The sequence below is a fragment of the Magallana gigas genome, chromosome 1 (genome assembly GCF_963853765.1).
Source record: "Magallana gigas chromosome 1, xbMagGiga1.1, whole genome shotgun sequence".
Lineage (NCBI taxonomy): Eukaryota > Metazoa > Mollusca > Bivalvia > Ostreida > Ostreidae > Magallana > Magallana gigas.
Window position 1 is genome coordinate 74,631,708 of NC_088853.1, and position 20,122 is coordinate 74,651,829.

Sequence of the window (20,122 nt, forward strand, 5' to 3'; positions counted from 1 at the left end):
TGATATGCACTGAAACTCATGTAGTTTTGTTCACATGCATATATTTATATAACACATGGTAAAAAATAACCCCCACAGTGCCGAAACTAAACGTAACATATAAATGTATGTACATTATTACAGAACAACTCAATCAACAGAAAAAAACATCAATGTCTACGTACAGTAATCGTCCCTTGTAAAGGAAAACAGACGTAGTCACAGTTCACGGTAATCAAACAGACGTAGTCACAGTTCACGGTAATCAAACAGACGTAGTCACAGTTCACGGTAATCAAACAGACGTAGTCACAGTTCACGGTAATCAAACAGATGTAGTCACAGTTCACGGTAATCAAACAGACGTAGTCACAGTTCACAGTAATCAAACAGACGTAAACACAGTTCACGGTAATCAAACAGACGTAGTCACAGTTCACGGTAATCAAACAGATGTAGTCACAGTTCACGGTTATCAAACAGACGTAGTCACAGTTCACGGTAATCAAACAGACGTAGTCACAGTTCACGGTAATCAAACAGACGTAGTCACAGTTCACGGTAATCAAACAGACGTAGTCACAGTTCACGGTAATCAAACAGACGTGGGCACAGTTCACGGTAATCAAACGGACGTAGTCACAGTTCACGGTAATCAAACAGACGTAGTCACAGTTCACGGTAATCAAACACACGTAGTCACAGTTCACGATAATCAAACAGACGTAGTCACAGTTCACGATAATCAAACAGACGTAGTCACAGTACACGGTAATCAAACAGACGTAGTCACAGTTCACGGTAATCAAACAGACGTAGTCACAGCTCACGGTAATCAAACAGACGTAGTCACAGCTCACGGTAACCAAACAGATGTAGTCACAGTTCACGGTAATCAAACAGACGTAGTCACAACTCACGATAATCAAACAGACGTAGTCACAGTTCACGATAATCAAACAGACGTAGTCACAGTTCACGGTAATCAAACAGACGTAGTCACAACTCACGATAATCAAACAGACGTAGTCACAGTTCACGGTAATCAAACAGACGCAATCACAGTTCACGATAATCAAACAGACGTAATCACAGCTCACGGTCATCAAACAGACGTAGTCACAGTTCACGGTAACCAAACAGACGTAGTCACAGTTAACGGTAATCAAACAGACGTAGTCACAGCTCACGGTCATCAAACAGACGTAGTCACAGTTCACGGTAATCAAACAGACGTAGTCACAGTTCACGGTAACCAAACAGACGCAATCACAGTTCACGATAATCAAACAGACGTAGTCACAGCTCACGGTCATCAAACAGACGTAGTCACAGTTCACGGTAATCAAATGTCCTCAAACATTGGACGTGTTAAGAGTGACTAATACATCTAATGGATGTATTGAACAAATATTTTTTGTGAAAAAACATCTTAAAAATATAAATTGATTTAAGAGTTATTACATATGCAATGTGTTTCTTTAAAAATAACGTTATATTACACTTTTTTTCACTTTTTTTTATATTTTCATTTCATTTTCATATGTTTTTCATTTTTACAGTGCATTATTTTTTTAAAGAATAGTCCCATATTGTCGTATATTGCTTGTTAAAACAAGAGAGAGAAAAAAATAGAAAGAGACAAACAGACAGACAAAGACAGATGGACAGACAATATCAAATTATCAGAAATAGTTTCTAATTTTAAGTTGTAGAATCCTTTTGGATTGGTTGCGTATTACTTCATGACAAGTCCATTTTGTTTACTCGTTTACCGGAAATTTTTAAATCACGTACAAGATTAGAAAACATGACGATATCAACAATCACGAACACGATCAGAATACCTGATGATATCAACAATCACGTACAAGATCAGAATACCTGATGATATTAACAATCACGTACTCGATCAGAATACCTGATGATATCAACAATCAGGTACAAGATCAGAATATCTGATGATATCAACAATCAGGTACAAGATCAGAATACTTGATGATATCAACAATCACGTACAAGATCAGAATATCTGATGATATTAACAATCAGGTACAAGATCAGAATACTTGATGATATCAACAATCACGAACAAGATCAGAATATCTGATGATATTGACAATCAGGTACAAGATCAGAATACCTGATGATATTAACAATCAGGTACAAGATCAAAATACCTTATGATATTAACAATCAGGTACAAGATCAGAATATCTGATGATATCAACAATTACGTACACGATCAGAATATCTGATGATATTAACAATCACGTACAAGATCAGAATATCTGATGATATTAACAATCAGGTACAAGATCAAAATATCTGATGATATCAACAATCAGGTACAAGATCAGAATGCTTGATGATATCAACAATCACGTACAAGATCAGAATACCTGATGATATTAACAATCAGGTACAAGATCAGAATACCTGATGATATCAACAATCAAGTACAAGATCAGAATGTCTGATGATATCAACAATCACGTACAAGATCAGAATATCTGATGATATTAACAATCACGTACAAGATCAGAATATCTGATGATATCAACAATCAGGTACAAGATCAAAATATCTGATGATATCAACAATCAGGTACAAGATCAGAATGCTTGATGATATCAACAATCACGTACAAGATCAGAATACCTGATGATATTAACAATCAGGTACAAGATCAGAATACCTGATGATATCAACAATCACGTACAAGATCAGAATATCTGATAATATCAACAATCACGTACACGATCAGAATACCTGATGTTATTAACAACCAGGTACAAGATCAGAATACCTGATGATATCAACAATCAAGTACAAGATCAGAATGTCTGATGATATCAACAATCACGTACAAGATCAGAATGCCTGATGATATCAACAATCACGTACAAGATCAGAATACCTGATGATATCAACAATCACGTACAAGATCAGAATACTTGATGATATCAACAATCAGGTACATCATCAGAATACTTGTTGATATCAACAATCAGGTACATCATCAGAATACCTGATGATATCAACAATCACGTACACGATCAGAATGCTTGATGATATCAACAATCAGGTACATCATCAGAATACCTGATGATATCAACAATCACGTACAAGATCAAAATGCCTGATGATATCAACAATCAGGTACAAGATCAGAATATCTGATGATATCAACAATCAGGTACAAGATCAGAATACTTGATGATATCAACAATCACGTACAAGATCAGAATGCCTGATGATATCAACAATCACGTACAATATCAGAATACCTGATGATATCAACAATCACGTACAAAATCAGAATACCTGATGATATCAACAATCACGTACAAGATCAGAATACATGATGATATCAACTTTTCACTATTGGTTCTCTAAAAGTCTACAATCACATAAATAAATGTGAAATCACAGATGATGCTACCATAACAAGGGATCCAAAATATGTGGATAAAATTGACTTATAAAGCTGAAATGCATTTTTAAGTTTAGAAAAAAGGAGAAATTGCTCGTCTCTCAGTGTACCGTTTATATTACGTAATACAACAATAACTGCAAGAATTGGGGATAAGATAAACAGAGAAAACCTTATTTAACTATCTTTACATTTTGTGAATAATATAAGCACAAACTAGCTGTAATGGATTAAAGAACTACACGTTATATGTAATATTAGACCCCCCCCCCTTCCACACACACAGACACAGACTATTAGCATACCACCTTTAAAAATAACGCAAATACAACTTTTGAGGTTTTTTCAATATAGTTAGAATGCCAATGTAGTTTAGCTTAATCGTCGAATTGGGTTGTATACAAACAATTTCCGTATACGAATTGCACTCGTTGTTCCAGTCACGTGTTTACACAAACTTCCGTCTAACATATTTGGGAGTGCACAGAGAAGCCTTGAATCTACTGAGCTACACAATCTTTAACAACTAATTGTTTTCTACAAGCAGCAAAAGTGTTTTCAAAAAAGTTTAATGTGGTAAGTAAAATTTATTTCTTTTTTTTTTAAAAGAGACCTGAAATATAAATTCGCATTTGCGCATAGTATCAATGCGGAAGTGACATCTAGTCTAACAAGTTGTGTGTGACCCTACAATATAACATTTCATGTTTCACAATCCACAGTATACTTATATATGTATTTAGTTAAATCGGTTTTGTGTGAACCAACACTACTTCCTGTCATAATTACCATTAGTTAGACTTGTTTGAATTCAAAATGTGTAGTTAAAACAGACATACTATTTGGGGGGGGGGGGGTCATTAAAAGTTTTGATTAGTAAAGCAAACTGTTTATTGATATGACGGGATTATTTTAGTTTGTTGTTTTCTACACAAATTATTGTGGGTCAATCTAAGCTTGTTTAAGGTTTTTTTCTTTTTTTTGACTACATGGCGATATGTCATTAGAGAATATTTACCACAATATCTTGACTATAAATAAAGAGGGGACAGTCCTTTTCCGAGTTACCACGTTTAACGTTAAACTGATACTATTTCAAGAAATCAATACTACACATATTTATTGAATTTTTAGTCAATGTTAACCTAATTGTTTTGTTTTTTGTCATGGATTAATTTAAAGAAATATGTTTCTGTTGTTTGTTAAAAAGTAATTTATTAAAAAAGCTATTTGCTTCTAGTGGTTTGTGACCTGTAACAAACCATTAATAAATAAGTGTTACATAAAAATTCATTTAAATGCAGACATATCATGGGCGTTTACATATAGTTTGATCCAAACTTCAGATACGAGGACAAAAAAGTTTAAGAGAGAGAGAGAGAGAGAGAGAGAGAGAGAGAGAGAGAGAGAGAGAGAGAGAGAGAGAGAATATTTTAAAGTACACAAAGAGAGAGAGAGAGAGAGAGAGAAAATATATTTTAAAGTACACAAAGAGAGAGAGAGAATATATTTTAAAGTACAGAGAGAGAGAGTGAGAGAGAGAGAGAGAGAGAATATAGTTTAAAGTACACAAAGAGAGAGAGAGAGAGAGAGAGAGAATATATTTTAAATTACACAAAGAGTGAGAGAGAGAGAATATATTTTTAAGTACACAAAGAGTGTGTGTGTGAGAGAGAGAGAGAGAGAGATGTACTGAGTAGTAAGTTGAGTCTATAGAAGACGTTAAATCTCTGCATGTTTCTAACAGTGGCCTCAAGAGCTTTAGTGGTTTGGGGATTAAGCTCATAAGGTACAATCTCATATTACATCTGTTTCCTTGTTTTGACAGCTTGATTTCACATATTTCTAACAGTGGCACTGGGAGCTTTAGTCATTGGTCAGGATATAGCTCCTTAACACTGGAGGTAAAATCTCACATTAGATCTGTTTCCTTGTTTTGTACAGCCTGTTGACAAAGATCACTCACACATTACATTTCACGATTCTGCGTTAATTAATATTATCCATGTCTATCACAATCTGATCTCTTTTCTGACGTGATTTACTTTTTGACAACAAAATATGTCAAATGCAGCTATCCCATTTCAAAATTGTTTTAGAAGTGCTTTATAATAAAGATGTGAAATAAGACATGATCGGAAAGATATTTAATATAGCTTTAGTAAAAGTCAAGGTAAATATTTCGTTGAAACTGGAGATTAACTTCCGGTAAATCTTATTACCACTCAAGATACAAAGAAAAAAGTTTTGAGATAGAGAGAGAGAAAGAGAGAGAGAGAGAGAGAGAGATGTACTGAGTAGTTAGTGGAGTCTATAAAGGACGATGATTCTCTGTTTTTAGCAGCAGACCTAAGAGCCTTAGTCGTTGGTCAGGATATAGCTCCTTCACACTGGAGGTACAATCTCACATTAGATCTGTTTCCTTGTTTTGTACAGCCTGTTCAAAAAGATCACACACACGATACATTTCACGATTCTGTGTTATTATTATCCATGTCTATCACCATTTGACAACAAAATATGTCAAATGCAGCTATCCCATTTCAAAATTGTTGTAGAACTGCTTTATAATGAAGATGTGAAATGGCATATGACCGGTTAGATGTTTAATATAGCCTTAGTAAAAGTCAAGGTAAATATTTCGTTTAAAGTGGAGATTAACTTATAATGCAATGTCACTTCCGGTAAATCTTATTTCTAACTTAAAAATATCTTTAAAATATTAAACTGCTTTAAAATGAGGTGATGAAGTAACCCATGACTAGTCAGATGTTTGAATCAGTCCCCCCCCCCCCCCTATCCCCCCATTTCTACATGTAACAGCAGTCCTGATACCTTTAGATTAAGAAAGACAGTAATTTAAGCTTGGAATTTAATTATGATTGTTCGCTTGTGTTTGACACAAAATAATTTCAATTATTAACATGAAGGTAGCGACTTTGTAGGAAAAATACATAACCCGCATTAGCGGGATATGTACATTTTTTCTGCAATGATCGCTACCTTCATAACCCGCATGAATCATCAAAGAAAGCATTTATTTACTTTATGAACATTTTTTTTTTACCAATTAATAATTGATTATGAAAAGTAAGTTAAATTCACTAATTTACTGTTAATCTACATAAGTATATTAGCTAAAAGAAACAGCCAATTCGTCTCCTGTGAGAATTGAGTCTAACATCATCATGAATATTTTATGCAGTCCGAGCTTTTTCTTAGGTCGATGTAGGTTTTGACCAATCGATAAACAGGGCGTGTCAATTTCAGTTCTGTCAGTTTCTTGTCAGTTTTAGCTGCTGTAGATTTCGACCAAACGTGTAGATTTAAATCTGGCTGTTTCTAAAGAGCTATGAGTTAACTATAAGTTTCCGTAAGAAAAAGAGGGAATAATACTTGGTAGATGTGAGTATACTATTCTGTTATGGATCCCGAACAACCAACGTCTTCCATAGACAACTAACGTTAGTCCTATTATATGTGTATAGATCGTTAGTACAACAATACATCTTATTGTAAGAGGAGCAATGTAAGCAATGGAATATTTTTCAGCCAAATGAAATACAGGAAATGATTTGATCTTTCAAAGTAATAGGACATTACATGCATATTGTAGAGAGAGAGAACATCGTCATCATTGAAGTATTTGGTGCAGAGTGGGGAGAGTCATACCGGTATTTTATTGTTTAGAGAGATACATAAAATACAGGGACTATGTAAGAGAGAGAGAGAGAGAGAGAGAGAGAGAGAGAGAGAGAGAGAGAGAGAGAGAGCAATACTGGCGATCTAAATTAAAATATGCAATGGTATTGTAGAAAAAGTTCACAAAAGTTCCTGAGTAAAAAAAATTAAGCTAATGATAAATACATGGTTTAAGTGGTTTGTATTTAGCTGTCAAATATATAATCACACTTTGTGCAAAATAAGGAAGTTAGAATAATGTAGGGTGAGTCAGATTATCTAGCGGCCCGTTATCCCTGTTTGTAACAGCGGCCCTTAGAGATTTAGTCATTGGCCAGGAAAGAGGTCCTTCACACTAGAGATCAAATTCAACTTAAAGTTGTTTCCTCGTCTGGTTAAGTTAAATGTGGTCTTGTTAAAAATTCAAAGCATCGTAGATAAAATTTGTCATTGTTTTCAGTATTTTTTACTTATTTATTTATTTACAATATCCTGATGTGGATCCTGAACAACCACCGTCTCCAACGGTCAACTAACATTAGTCCTATTGTATCTATTGTATGTGTATGAGAGAGAGAGAGAGAGAGAGAGAGAGAGAGAGAGAGAGAGAGAGAGTGTGGCAATAACTTTTGAAAATAAAAAATATGCAAATCAATTGTAGAAAAATTGCACAAAAGGACAAAAGCTAATATTATACTTTCATGTTCAATACTGAAATCTGATTGGTTTAGAGGCAGTTGATAATCAGTTTTGTTATACTTTCATGTTAAATACTGAAATCTGATTGGTTAAGACACAGTTAATAATATTTTCTACTACCCTCAGCGTTAGTAACGCACTTAGCAACTGGTAACATTAAAAAAAGTTACATGCGCGAAAATTATGCGCGTACAGCATGTGAGTACTGCTTATGCTGACAATGGTTTTCTCGGGGTTTCAATTTCAACTGTTACCCTCATAACCAGGCACAATTTATATACTATTACCCTCAGCGTTAGAAACATACTTAGCAACGGGTAACACAACGAATTGTAACATACGCTTAAATTATGCGCGTACGGTTCGCCGTAGAATTCACGTCATTTCTATATAAAAGCAGTAAAAAATCTCTAAAATTAAGACATTAATTTAATTAATTAAGACATCCGCTTCGCGTCGGTTGACAATGGTTTCCTCGGGGCGTCAATTTCAATTGTTACCCTCCCAAACAGGCACTATTTATATAATCTTATGCTAAATACTGGTATAAGTGGTGTGTATTTAGCTGTCAAATATATAATCAAACTTTGTACAAAATAAGGAAGTTAGAATGACGAAGGGTGAGTCAGATTATAATATCGGCCCGTTATCCCTGTTTCTAACAGCGGACCTTAGAGTTTTAGTCATTGGCCAGGAAAAAGATTCTTCACACTACAGATCAGATTCAAGTTGTTTTCTCGTCTGGTTCTGTTAGAATACGCTAATCACCCCTAATGTTGCTTGTCAAGATCTAGCCCCCCCCCTCCCACTCCATTTTCAATTTGCTTCCGATGCCCCTGAGGATACTCTTCATCAATTATCAAAGGGCGTTACTCAAGGATATACATGTCTCAAACTATCGGGTAGGTTTATTCTTAAAACAGGCAGGTAGTATCGTTTTGATGTAAATCTTAGTAAAATGTCTGCTTTAAAAAAAATGGGGTGATGAAAGACCTTTCCTGCCCCTCCCGTTCGATGTTACGTGTACGTGACTGTAGCATATTTCGGTAGCTTTGTTTCCACGTGTGGCGATCTATAGGAAACGTAGATCGTGTCAATGTCGGCGCTGGCACGATAAAGATACCCCACACCCACAGAGACAGGAGTGACCAGTGTCCATGCAGTGTCCATGACTGCGTAAAGTCGTAAATATGTGTTACATTAAAGTTTTAAAATTCAGAGAATTTAAAACTATCTTAGATAGTTTTAAATTCTCTGAATTGTAAAACTTTAATGTAACGTGGAATATGACCTTTGAAGAATAGAAATTATATAAACTATCTATTTACATATATGTGGTAGAGGACATACCTTTCCTGACCCCCCCTCCCCGAAGTTACGTGACGGTAAGCATACTACTATAGGGGCTTTGTTACACGGAAGGCGAACGTTTCATTGTCGGCGCTGGCACGGTTAAGAACCTCCACAGCTCCAAAAGTGACCAGCATCTAGGTCTATAAATGATGGCGTGATTAATTAAAGTCCATCATAGTCCGCTTACAAGTATACACAGTATATGCACTTTATCCTACCGTACGTAACATGCAGTATATGGAGGGTAATCGTGTTCAAAAATCCAGACATGTAAACTTGTAAATTCGAATATGCAATCGTGTTGATGTGTGAGCCTGAGTATGAATATGTGTAATTCTGATCGTGTAACCTATAAAACTCGGGCATACATACGTGTAAGATTTGACTCAGTTCCTTCGCATAATGCACATTTTGCAACTTTTTTGTTTACATTAGTGGTTAAATAAACCTTCAACTTTGCACACTTTCAATCCGTAGTTTCTGCATTATTTTGTAACTTCAGGCTCGACAATAGCACATCTGACATGATACAGATTGACATATGTAAAGTCTACAAGTTTGTCGAATTTTGACATGACCTTATATGGAAACAGTGACGTCACTGATAGAAAAAGGCTAGCTGCAGGTAAAGGCATGCCGTAATCGCCGGAATAGGGACGGAATAAATAAAAAAATTGTTATATTCTCACTATATAACCCTATATAGACGAATAGTCAATAATTGTAATATTAGGCTCGTCCGAAAAATATTGACCGGTGAATATTTTTTTGATATTGACCGGGTAGAAATAATATATAGAGAACATTCCCTCTATTTCAAATAATTGCCTCTGATTAGTTGATTCGTAAACGATGACGTAAATAACTCTTCGCGACTCCAAAACAAGGTGACGTCATAATAGACAGTCAAGGCAAGTTAACAACGGACGCGCAATGCGACGGTTCGCTATCATAACGGATATAAGGATTTGCAAATTACTGTGAAGTAAAATAAGGTAGAACATATGTATATTAATTCTTTCGGTCGGCGGAAAATCACCAGTGACCGTTTGATGCTGAGGATATTTTGGAGATGAACTTTGCACAAAATTGAATTCGTGAATTCTTTGTTGAGCCGAGAAAATTATGGCGATCTGTTTTCAATTACTTTCTTAATTTTGCTTTGTTTCTTCGTATAACAAAACAAATGTTGACTGTGTTTTCGTGCAACATTGATTATATTAGCCCCCTTGGGACGAAAATATTGCCCTCCGCTTCGCGTCGGGCAATATTTCGTCCCTCGCCGGCTAATATAATCAATGTTGCCCTCAATCCCAGTCAATATTTGTATAATATATATTAGGTAGGTCTATATTCATATTATCTCTGGATAACAACATTTCATAGAGTATTATTTTTGGAAAATCAAATTATGAGATTGGTGTACACTTTATCAAGATAATGTATAAAAGATGCGAGTAAAGAATTCGATCGGCTTCGGATATCCTCTTAGAACTGAAAAAAAATTACATTTAATGACTTTGTTTGAATACACGTGTATAAAGATATATACGCATTGTTATTCATAGGCGTCGGAACCGAGAAGGGGGAGGGCTGGGGGGGGGGGACTTTGCCCCCCCCCCCCCCCGCTCCCCCTTTTTGCCAAGTTAGACCTAACCATTAGGAACATGCATAGCAACAGGGAGGATTCACCCTACCCCTTACTTTTTCCTCGAAAAAACACAATTGTTCCTTAAAAGACCTTAAAGAGAATGAAATATTAATAGTGATATTCAAAATTAGAGTCATAGTAGGTATACTAGCACACACTCCCCCCCCCCCCCCCCCCCCCCACCACCACCACCACGGATTAGGAATTTCATGATTTGGGGGGGAAAATTGGACAGGTAAGATTGGAGTTATTGGTATACCTTCCCCCTACGGATTAGAATTTTCATGATTATGGGAATTCTTGTCAATAGTTTCTTCAATTTGCTTCCGACGCCATTGTTATTAGAGTACATGCAACACATTGTTAAAGTATAGGCCTCGGCTGAATTAAGAAAATATCTCCAAATGCATCCTTATCGCTACCACAAAATTGTGACAAGACCTCCCACCCCCCGCGAAAAATTACACGGGGTCGGCCAGCTGAGTTGCAAAGTTATCGAGAAAAACAAACTATTTAAAGACATTGGTTTTGAGATTGTGATTAATATGAGACATAAGAAGCGACATCCTCTTTTAAAAAATGAATAAAAATTCCAAAGATAAGGTTAACTGTCGTGAAATGAAAATGTGTATAAATTATTTTAAGAAATGTTTCTTTGCATTGTCGGCAATATATAGGGGGAAAAGCCTATCATGCAGGTAAAAATTGGCATTTTTTTTTTATTATTTCAAGCAATTATTACGGGACATGAGTATGACGTCCTGAATGTCGGTTCAATACAGACTCACTTTGTGAAGTTGGTTGATAAAAATTTTATGGAGAGCTGAATAATACAGCTTTACAGCCACTTGTGAACTAGCTGCAGGTCTGTAGCTCCCTGTCTAAAAATACAGATGGACGACGTGGGAGCTACATTGCCTCCCATAGTAAAACTTTGATTTACAGCGCACAAAAAATATGCGCTAGTTCTTTATTATTATTGAAGATTGTGTTATTATTTATTTTTCACTTACACAACAACAAAAAGTATAAATACATGTAAAGTAACATAAATATTTCCGCGAAAAATTACCAAATCTTTGCAGGTCGTTTATTCTAACTAATTCAGAAAAATAACATGAGTAAAAATGGGGTACTCTATATGCAATGTTTTTACCCAAAAATGACTAAGTTCAACAGCTGATATTTTTTCATAAATTATCAGAAATCAAAATCCCAGCAATTTGCATAACTCTGATATACATGTATGCATAAATGATCTGCAAAAGAACAACTTCCTATCTTGAAAACTGTTCGAGGAGTTATTGGTACAATAAGGGTACCTTTTTGACAGCCACTCGCCCGCCTGCAATTTTTACTATTTCAATAATCGGAAACCCGGTTAAAAATTCTCTCTCAAAATTCTTAGAATTCAGAAGCAGTGGAGTTACATGGGACCTCACGGCGGTCTTCGAACCCATGCCGCTCAAAATATATTTACCCCTTTAGGAAATTTCTTGATCCGTCTCATTTCTAGAAAAGAGTTCGCATTTACTTATATTCCAGTTTAAATTACATGTCAAATTTTTTTTAGAGAAATAAGATGTTAGGCATTTCCTTTTATAATACCATGAGAATTATATTACGGAAATTAGCGCATTCGTCTCATCAGCAACGATTTTTTTTTCTACATGAACCTCTTCCTGTTTGGTCCAGTTTCAATCATACCTCAATTTTTTTTCTAAAAATAATACCGGTGTTTTCGATAGAAAAAGTGTCGTTCATTAAAAGCTTATTGCAACAGTTTAGCTGAATATTATGTTTATTTTTCGTTCATTCCGGCGGTTACGGCATGCCTTTTCCCGCAGCAAGGCAGTTGCAATATAAGTTCATGTCAAAATTCGACAAACTAATGTAGACTTTACATATGTCAATCTGTATCATGTCAGATGTGCTATTGCCGAGCCTGACGTTACAAAATAATGCAGAAACTACGGATTGAAAGTGTGCAAAGTTGAAGGTTTAATCAACTAATGTAAACAATAAAGTTGCAAAATGTGCATCATGCGAAGGAACTGAGCCAAATTTTACACGTGTTTATGCCCGAGTTTTATAGGTTACACGATCAGAATTACACATATTCATACTCAGGCTCACACATCAACACGATTGCATATTCGGATTTACAAGTTTACATGTCTGGATTTTTGAACACGATTACCCTCCATAGCAGTAAGCTAGTATTTTATGAGCTGTGTACAAATCAATACATGACGCGCTGTCAGGGACGACCAGCAGAGGCACTTTTTGTTCACTCTATTCTCGTTTTACTTTTTCAAAAAATGTCTCAGTAATTTAAATTAATTAATGCACCTTGGAACCTACCCCACCCCCTCCCAAATCCACCTTATCCCAGCAAACAAAATACACACTCCTTCTTTTCTGAAAAAAAAATACAAATTGTGTTTGACACAAGACAACAAATATGCAGATTTGTTTTATTTCTTCACACTTTATAAAAGAGATATCGGTGATATGTTTCATGGAACCCCTTCTCTAGACATATATGAATATTGGCAGAGAGAGAGAGAGAGAGAGAGAGAGAGAGAGAGAGAGAGAGAGAGAGAGAGGTGTATATCACTAAAAAGGTTAATAGTTTGAGTTATCTCCCTTTTTACACGGAGTCATGACATCGCAGTCTACATGTAGATGAATAGCTTACAACTACATGTAGTATATACAGTGACACACCAAGAGGTGTCGGACACGGTCTTCTTTGACCAAGGCACGTAGGATCGTTTTTGAGAGTCAGGGAGGAGGACAGACCTACAAACAATTCTAGACATGCAAAACACTGTAACATCGTAATCACGGTATTACTGGTATTCTCATTGAATTACTGTACCTCCTATTATTTTCAAAGTATGTACGATTGTATACATGATTGATGATTTGATAAATTTTACATAGAAAAGTTAGCATTTTGTGTTTCACTTATGCCTGACTCAATGTTACACCTCACTGATACACCAGCTTTGCTATGCTGACTGTATTTCTGCTGCTCTATAAACATCTATAAACATCTGATCCTAATGCATGTTGACAGGTTCAAACCAATTAAACTGTGTTTAAAACAAGCAGTGTTGGTCATTTCATTATGTTGGCTGTATTAAATTCCCCAGGGCCCTGAACTTGGGGCTTCGACCAAGAATCGACTGGAAATTCCAGCAGTTGTTCCAAGTGTAGACTGCGCTGTCATTTCCCTATTGCGATGCAAGCAAAAATTTCTGAATATTTAAAAGCTGGTCGAAGGTAAATATATAATTGCATTTAAAACCAGATGGTCTATGTGCAATCATTAATTAATTACTGTATATTTTTTGAAATTTTTTCTAGGTAAATAGACTATTTTGATATAAGAATACTGAAGATTTGATACATCAGATATTTCTAACAGCTAATAGGGGGTCGGATACCGTAACGTCATTAGAATGTTGTAACTTTGATAACCTGGTTAATTTTGGGAGTTCATAAATGCCTAAAATATTTTGTTTTTAATCCAATACATGTAACATGTATTAGGTATAAGTAACAATATGTGTCAAATTGTTATATATATGTTATTATAGGCTTTTGTGTAAAGGAAGTGATCACCAAGGGGAAATAGTAGATGGCAGAAGTCTGGTGATTAAAAGAAATGAAAACTTTATCTTATTTGTTTATTTTTATTGCTTATTTCATCTTTTAAAAGTGTACATAACTAAATAAAAATACCACTATTTTGAGCCTGGTTTTACTTCAAAATACACGAAAACCCAGACCCCCTGCCTCAATAATTTTATCCACGCCCCCCCCCCCCCCTAACTACAAATCCTGTATCCGCCCCTGGTACCTCCTATTTTTTTTTTACATAGGGGCTTACTTCTACTAATGTAGATCTAAGAAAAGTTTCCGCTTAAAAAATGGGGAAGGGATTGGGGGTACCCCCTCCCCCCACCATTTGATGCTTCGGGTCTGTAAGCTTTGTTGGTTGAAGAGTAGGTCGTGTCATGGTAGGCGTTGGCACGATAAAGACCCCCCTTACAATGCTCCAAGACAGGGATCTGGGGTGACCAGTATATAGATCTATAAATGATGGCGCGATTCCAGCGCATGCTTATATAAATGAATTACAACACATATATAGAGGATATCTATATTGTGTGATTTTATATTTGCTTTATCCAACGAGTCGAAATGGTGTATATATTCGCGAGGCTTGCCGAGCAAATATAACCATTTCAACGAGTTGGATAAAGCAAATATAAAATCACACAATTATAGATGTTCTATTTATCTCATACAAATTGATTTATATTATGAAGCTTTTGAGACAGTCCCTTGTGTGACCCAAATTGGTTTTTTTTTTCAAAGATTAAAAACGATGATGCAACGTTGTGTTATGCGGCTATTGTGACCTTGCGCAATACAATTTAGTACGTCATTCCTGAGATAAATCTAACTGTTTTAATGTAAAGTTTCACTGAAATAAACCTTAAAATAATTTGTTAGCTCTAGATAATTTTTCTTAGAGCTTATTCACTTGATTAAATGGAAATTCCGATTAGAAGACTTGAATAATCAAGTTTGTTGACATACACAAAGTTGCGAATAAGTCGAAACATCATTCCGTTATACAAACACGAAATCCTTGGTCTTTGTATATTTGTCATGTTTTAAATACAAAATTTACTATTTAGAAACGGTACGCCGATTTACCCAAGTGGACCCAGAAAAACCCTAACAGTAGATACTAGTAAGAAGCAGTGATTTAATCATACAAGAATGAAAATATATATAGGCCTATATATAGGTCTTCTGAAAGCTGTAAAAGACTTAGTTGCTGACAATTTAATTTCTCGCGAGTGAATGAACATTTACGTATTTAAACATTGAATTTATAGTTTAGATAGACCTAAGTTATAAGAATAAGACTTAAAATCCAAGTTTTCTCGTGCTCATCGGCCCTTGAATATTTAAAATGAAATGGATATAAAATCTAAAAATAACCCCTTCATTGGTTTTTTTTTTGGGGGGGGGGTTAAAATTTTATTTTTGATTTATACTTTTTTTACTTCAATAATATTCAAATTACGTTCGTTACTACACACTCAGTCATTTAGCAGTCAGGGTTCTTTATCGTTCCAAAGCCTGTACAGGTGCAGCACGTGGACTCAAATCTGAAATTGCATGATGGATACAATCACAGTGTACCATATTCTTTTTATGAATACTAATTTTATGAATATTTAGTATTGGATATCAGTATATTTTACATAAGTGTACGTTAAATTACGCCTAAACGCCCCCCTCTCTCTCTCTCTCTCTCTCTCTCTCTCTCTCTCTCTCTCTCTCTCTCTCTCTCTCTCTCTCTCTCTCTCTCTCTCTCTTCTGTAAGGTGTTGTGCGATTAGACGAAGCCGTACGCGATGTAGACTTTTTCTTTTGTCGTGAATAGGTGTGAAAACCCTCAAGGGCATGTCGTTTTCTACCCTGAGTTGTATACACAGAAAATGATCGTGACTTAAACTTTATATGTATACACAGGAAACGCATACTGACATAACACGTTATGATTACATGTGCTTTAACGCAGCACCAACTTTATATATGAATGATAATTTTATTATTGAATTGAAAAATAGATTTGTTAGTTGATTCCCGACATTTGTTCATTTCTCAATTTAAAACATACACATGTATTGACAGTTTACGGCGCTATGCGTGTCAACTTATAAAATGAGAAGATGAAATTGCTCTGCATTGATACGAGTTCATCTAATGAAAATATTTAATTTTAAGATTGTTATAAAAACAGGATTATCAACTAATGGAAATAATAACTGAAATAAGCACGTCAAATACAAAGATATGTGTTCTTAATTATTTACACATCACAAAATTTAACAGCGTAATAATCATGCTATGTTGTAATTCGAATGTAGTTTCCGATTTCATGAAATTCTATTTCATAAATATAATTTATTAATTTTATAATAATATGGACCACAATTTATTTACAATGCAGCTGTTATGCTTAAATCTGAAGTTGCATATTTGACGTGGATTTACGCGACCCGCATTGCCTGTAATGTACAGAACAGGTAAAGTAACAACAACAAGCAGCAGCAGGAATAACGGTAATAGGGGATCCGCGTTGCCTGTACTGTATGTCGTGGCGCAGACACCCAGTGCATATTTAATTTTCTAAAATTTAGTCTCAAAGTATTTAGTAGTTAAAATAAAGTATTTAGTAGTTAAAAGTAAACGTTGCTATTGCTATCTTAAATTAAGGATACTGACCCTAACTACACATGTAGGTATGGCCGTTCTGCTACAAAATTATTATGCTATGAAAATGATTTTTTTTTCTTATTGCTGCAGAGGGGATGGGAATAGTGTTTGTAGAGGGGGTACGCTACGTTCCTCTGAATAAATTTTCTCCTTTTCATCCAAGAGGGCACTTGATAACTTATATGAAATAAAATTTACAAATAAATTACAAGAGATCTTTAACCCATTTAAAGACCTTCTCCATCTTGATATAGATGTTTTTATGAAATGTTTGTTTTAGGTACTGAGTAATTGTTCAGACAGATGGTATAAATCAGAAATATGTCATAATAAAAACGCACACAAATAAGAGAGGGGAACTGTATTCGCCGATTTCAGAATTATTATAAAGAAAGGCAAACACTTTTGGTAGAATCGGTACTGTCTTCAGGGTTTGCCCCATACATGTAACTTACTAATTTTTAATTAAATGAAATAATTCGACAGCATGAGTGATGGTTTTTGTAAACGGTTAAATGTATGATCATGTTACATATATTTTCGTTGTAAGTATAGAATAGGCGTGAAAATAGGTTGAGAAGGAAATTTACGCTCATTCCGTTCTGTTCCGTTGAATACCAATATCCACAGGGGTAATAATATATTGCGGAACGTAACGGAACCAGAATCTTACAAATAAGTCAAGTACTAGTACTGCTGACATTGTAATTTTAAAGATGGTATGCTTTGGAATGCGTTTCGTTTGTTTTAAATCTCTAACTAATAGAGAATATTTTTTGCTAGCTTAAACTAGTTAGTAAGTTCTGCCGTGAAAATACTGTAATATGTTAATATTAGAGTAGTAAGTAATATAATTATGTATATTTTTCTTTAAACAACGAATTTAAACAATAAAATTAAAGATCAATCTTATTTTGAAATGAATAAAAACAAAATAAATCATTATTTTTAAATTTCAATTTTCCCATTGGATGACCCTTTACTGGTTCCGTTCTGATCCACAAAGTTTCAATAACCCCTGGATACATTTGGGTAAGCTTACTGTTTCCTTGTATATAGAAAGGCCGATGTATCCGTGTTCGCGTAACGAAATGATGTTTCACCTTAAAGTAATGGAGCATGTACATCATGACATAGAGAACTGACCTACAGCAAAGACTTATTCACATCACGTTATTAAGTTTAGACATAACGTCATAAACTTATGACATCAAGTTATAAAGGTTTGACATAATAAAACGATATATTTACACCATGTAATAAAGTGTTAATAAAATGTAAAAATGCATTGATATCATGTAATAAAATGTTGACATAATGTAAGGATAGAATCGCGATACGTGCTGCGGTGTTGATATAATGTAAGGATATATTGATATCATGTAATAAAATGTTGACATAATGTAAGGATACATTCGCCCCAGTGTCGAAATAATGTCATGATGTATTGACCTTTGGTTGTACAATGTTGGCATAACGTAAGCTGGTAAGGGTGATTTTAGATCACAACATAACAAGTTGACATAATGTAAAGACATGTTTACTTCACCTAACGTGCTTTTGACATCACGTAATAACGATTTGACCTAGCGTAAAGATATATTCACACCGCGTAATGGACTTTGACATAATGTAATGGTAATTTGACATAATGTACCTATAGTCAAATGCTATAAGGCAGCCATGGCGTTCCATACTCGTTAGTTGACTCGAACGAGGAACAGGTCAGTTGTTGATGCATGATGTTTAATAAAACAAACACTAGGCTAGCCTTATGATTCAAAATTGAAAATAGTGAATAAGGATGCTTACTGGTGGTGGAATAAAAGTCTCATGAAACATTATTTCGGTAAGTGCTTGTATATAAACACAACCAGAGCGCTCTGTTTTCATCGCGTCTTCAGGATGAACTCCTTGATATAGTTAACGTAATTTGTAGTTTTATAAACTTCACAAAGCAAATTGAAAGTTGGAAGTGGGCTAAAGTTATCAAAAATCTTGACAAACAAGAAAAAAGGGACTTATGGTTACGGTTATGAATAACTTTGCAAAAGGAGGGGGGGGGGGGTAACCTCCCCCCCCCCCCCCCACTCACAATAGCCCCCCGGTTCCGACGCCTATTCTACGCAGTTATGTGTTTTCCTTCATATATGTAATTTAAATCTTTGACAAAATCAATTTTATATTAATTTTTGTAGTAGATATAGTTATGTTGAAAGTACTTAGTCTAGCAAATCTTCGAAAATAGGTCACCGAAGCGTTGAAGCGAGGGGCTGTGTCAAAAGAAGTTCCGACCGGAAGTATTTGATATAGCATCACCCGTGTGATATAGCAAAGGTTTATCACACGGGTAATATACACCATACGTATGAGATAAATAATGATATGATAATACAATGATACATGTTATATAAATAAATATATCTAAAGTGAATGTCGTTTCATCGTCGTCGCTGGCACGATACTGAACCTCCACAGCTCAAAGAGTGACCACTATCTAGGTCGACAGCTGATTAAGGTACATCATACTCCGCTTACAAATACCAATAGTATCTGGGCTTTATTTTACGTATAATACAGGTAGCCTGTTTTAATGAAATGTGTACAGATCAAGAAATATGGCGTTACATTCTCAGTGTCATCGAGCAGGCTGTTTTCATTTTACTTTTTAAAAAATCCTCATATTTTAAAACACTCAAAGCACGGAATCAGCACCTTGAAGTTTCCTCCCCTTCCCCTTAGTCGGCCTCCAACCTACACCCAAACCCGGCATGCAAACAAACCCCCCCCCCCCCCCCTTCTTAAAAAAAATACATAGTTCCGTGCATGCCACTTGTTTTTGACACAAAACAGGCCAATTTATTTAATTAATTCATACTTTATCAAAGTGCAATAGAAATATATTGGTGATATGTTTCATCGAACCCCTTCTCAGTACCATATATTCAAACAGATTGATTGATTACACACGTTTATTATATCTCCGTGCCCTCTTTATCTTTCTATCAATGC

At 35.2% G+C, this 20,122-nt stretch overlaps 1 protein-coding gene across 1 annotated transcript; it reads right to left on the minus strand.

Annotated features, from left to right (window-relative positions):
* Positions 1-149: 149 nt before the first annotated feature.
* On the minus strand, positions 150-1,295 carry LOC136276264 (keratin-associated protein 10-2-like). The gene has a single exon (XM_066087816.1). It carries the CDS (start codon positions 1,293-1,295, stop codon positions 150-152), a length of 1,146 nt encoding a protein of 381 aa, XP_065943888.1.
* Positions 1,296-20,122: the final 18,827 nt, after the last annotated feature.

Coding starts and splice junctions, on each gene's coding strand:
- LOC136276264 (XM_066087816.1), bottom strand. CDS start 1,295: ATGACCGTGAGCTGTGACTACGTCTGTTTGATTATCGTGAACTGTGAT.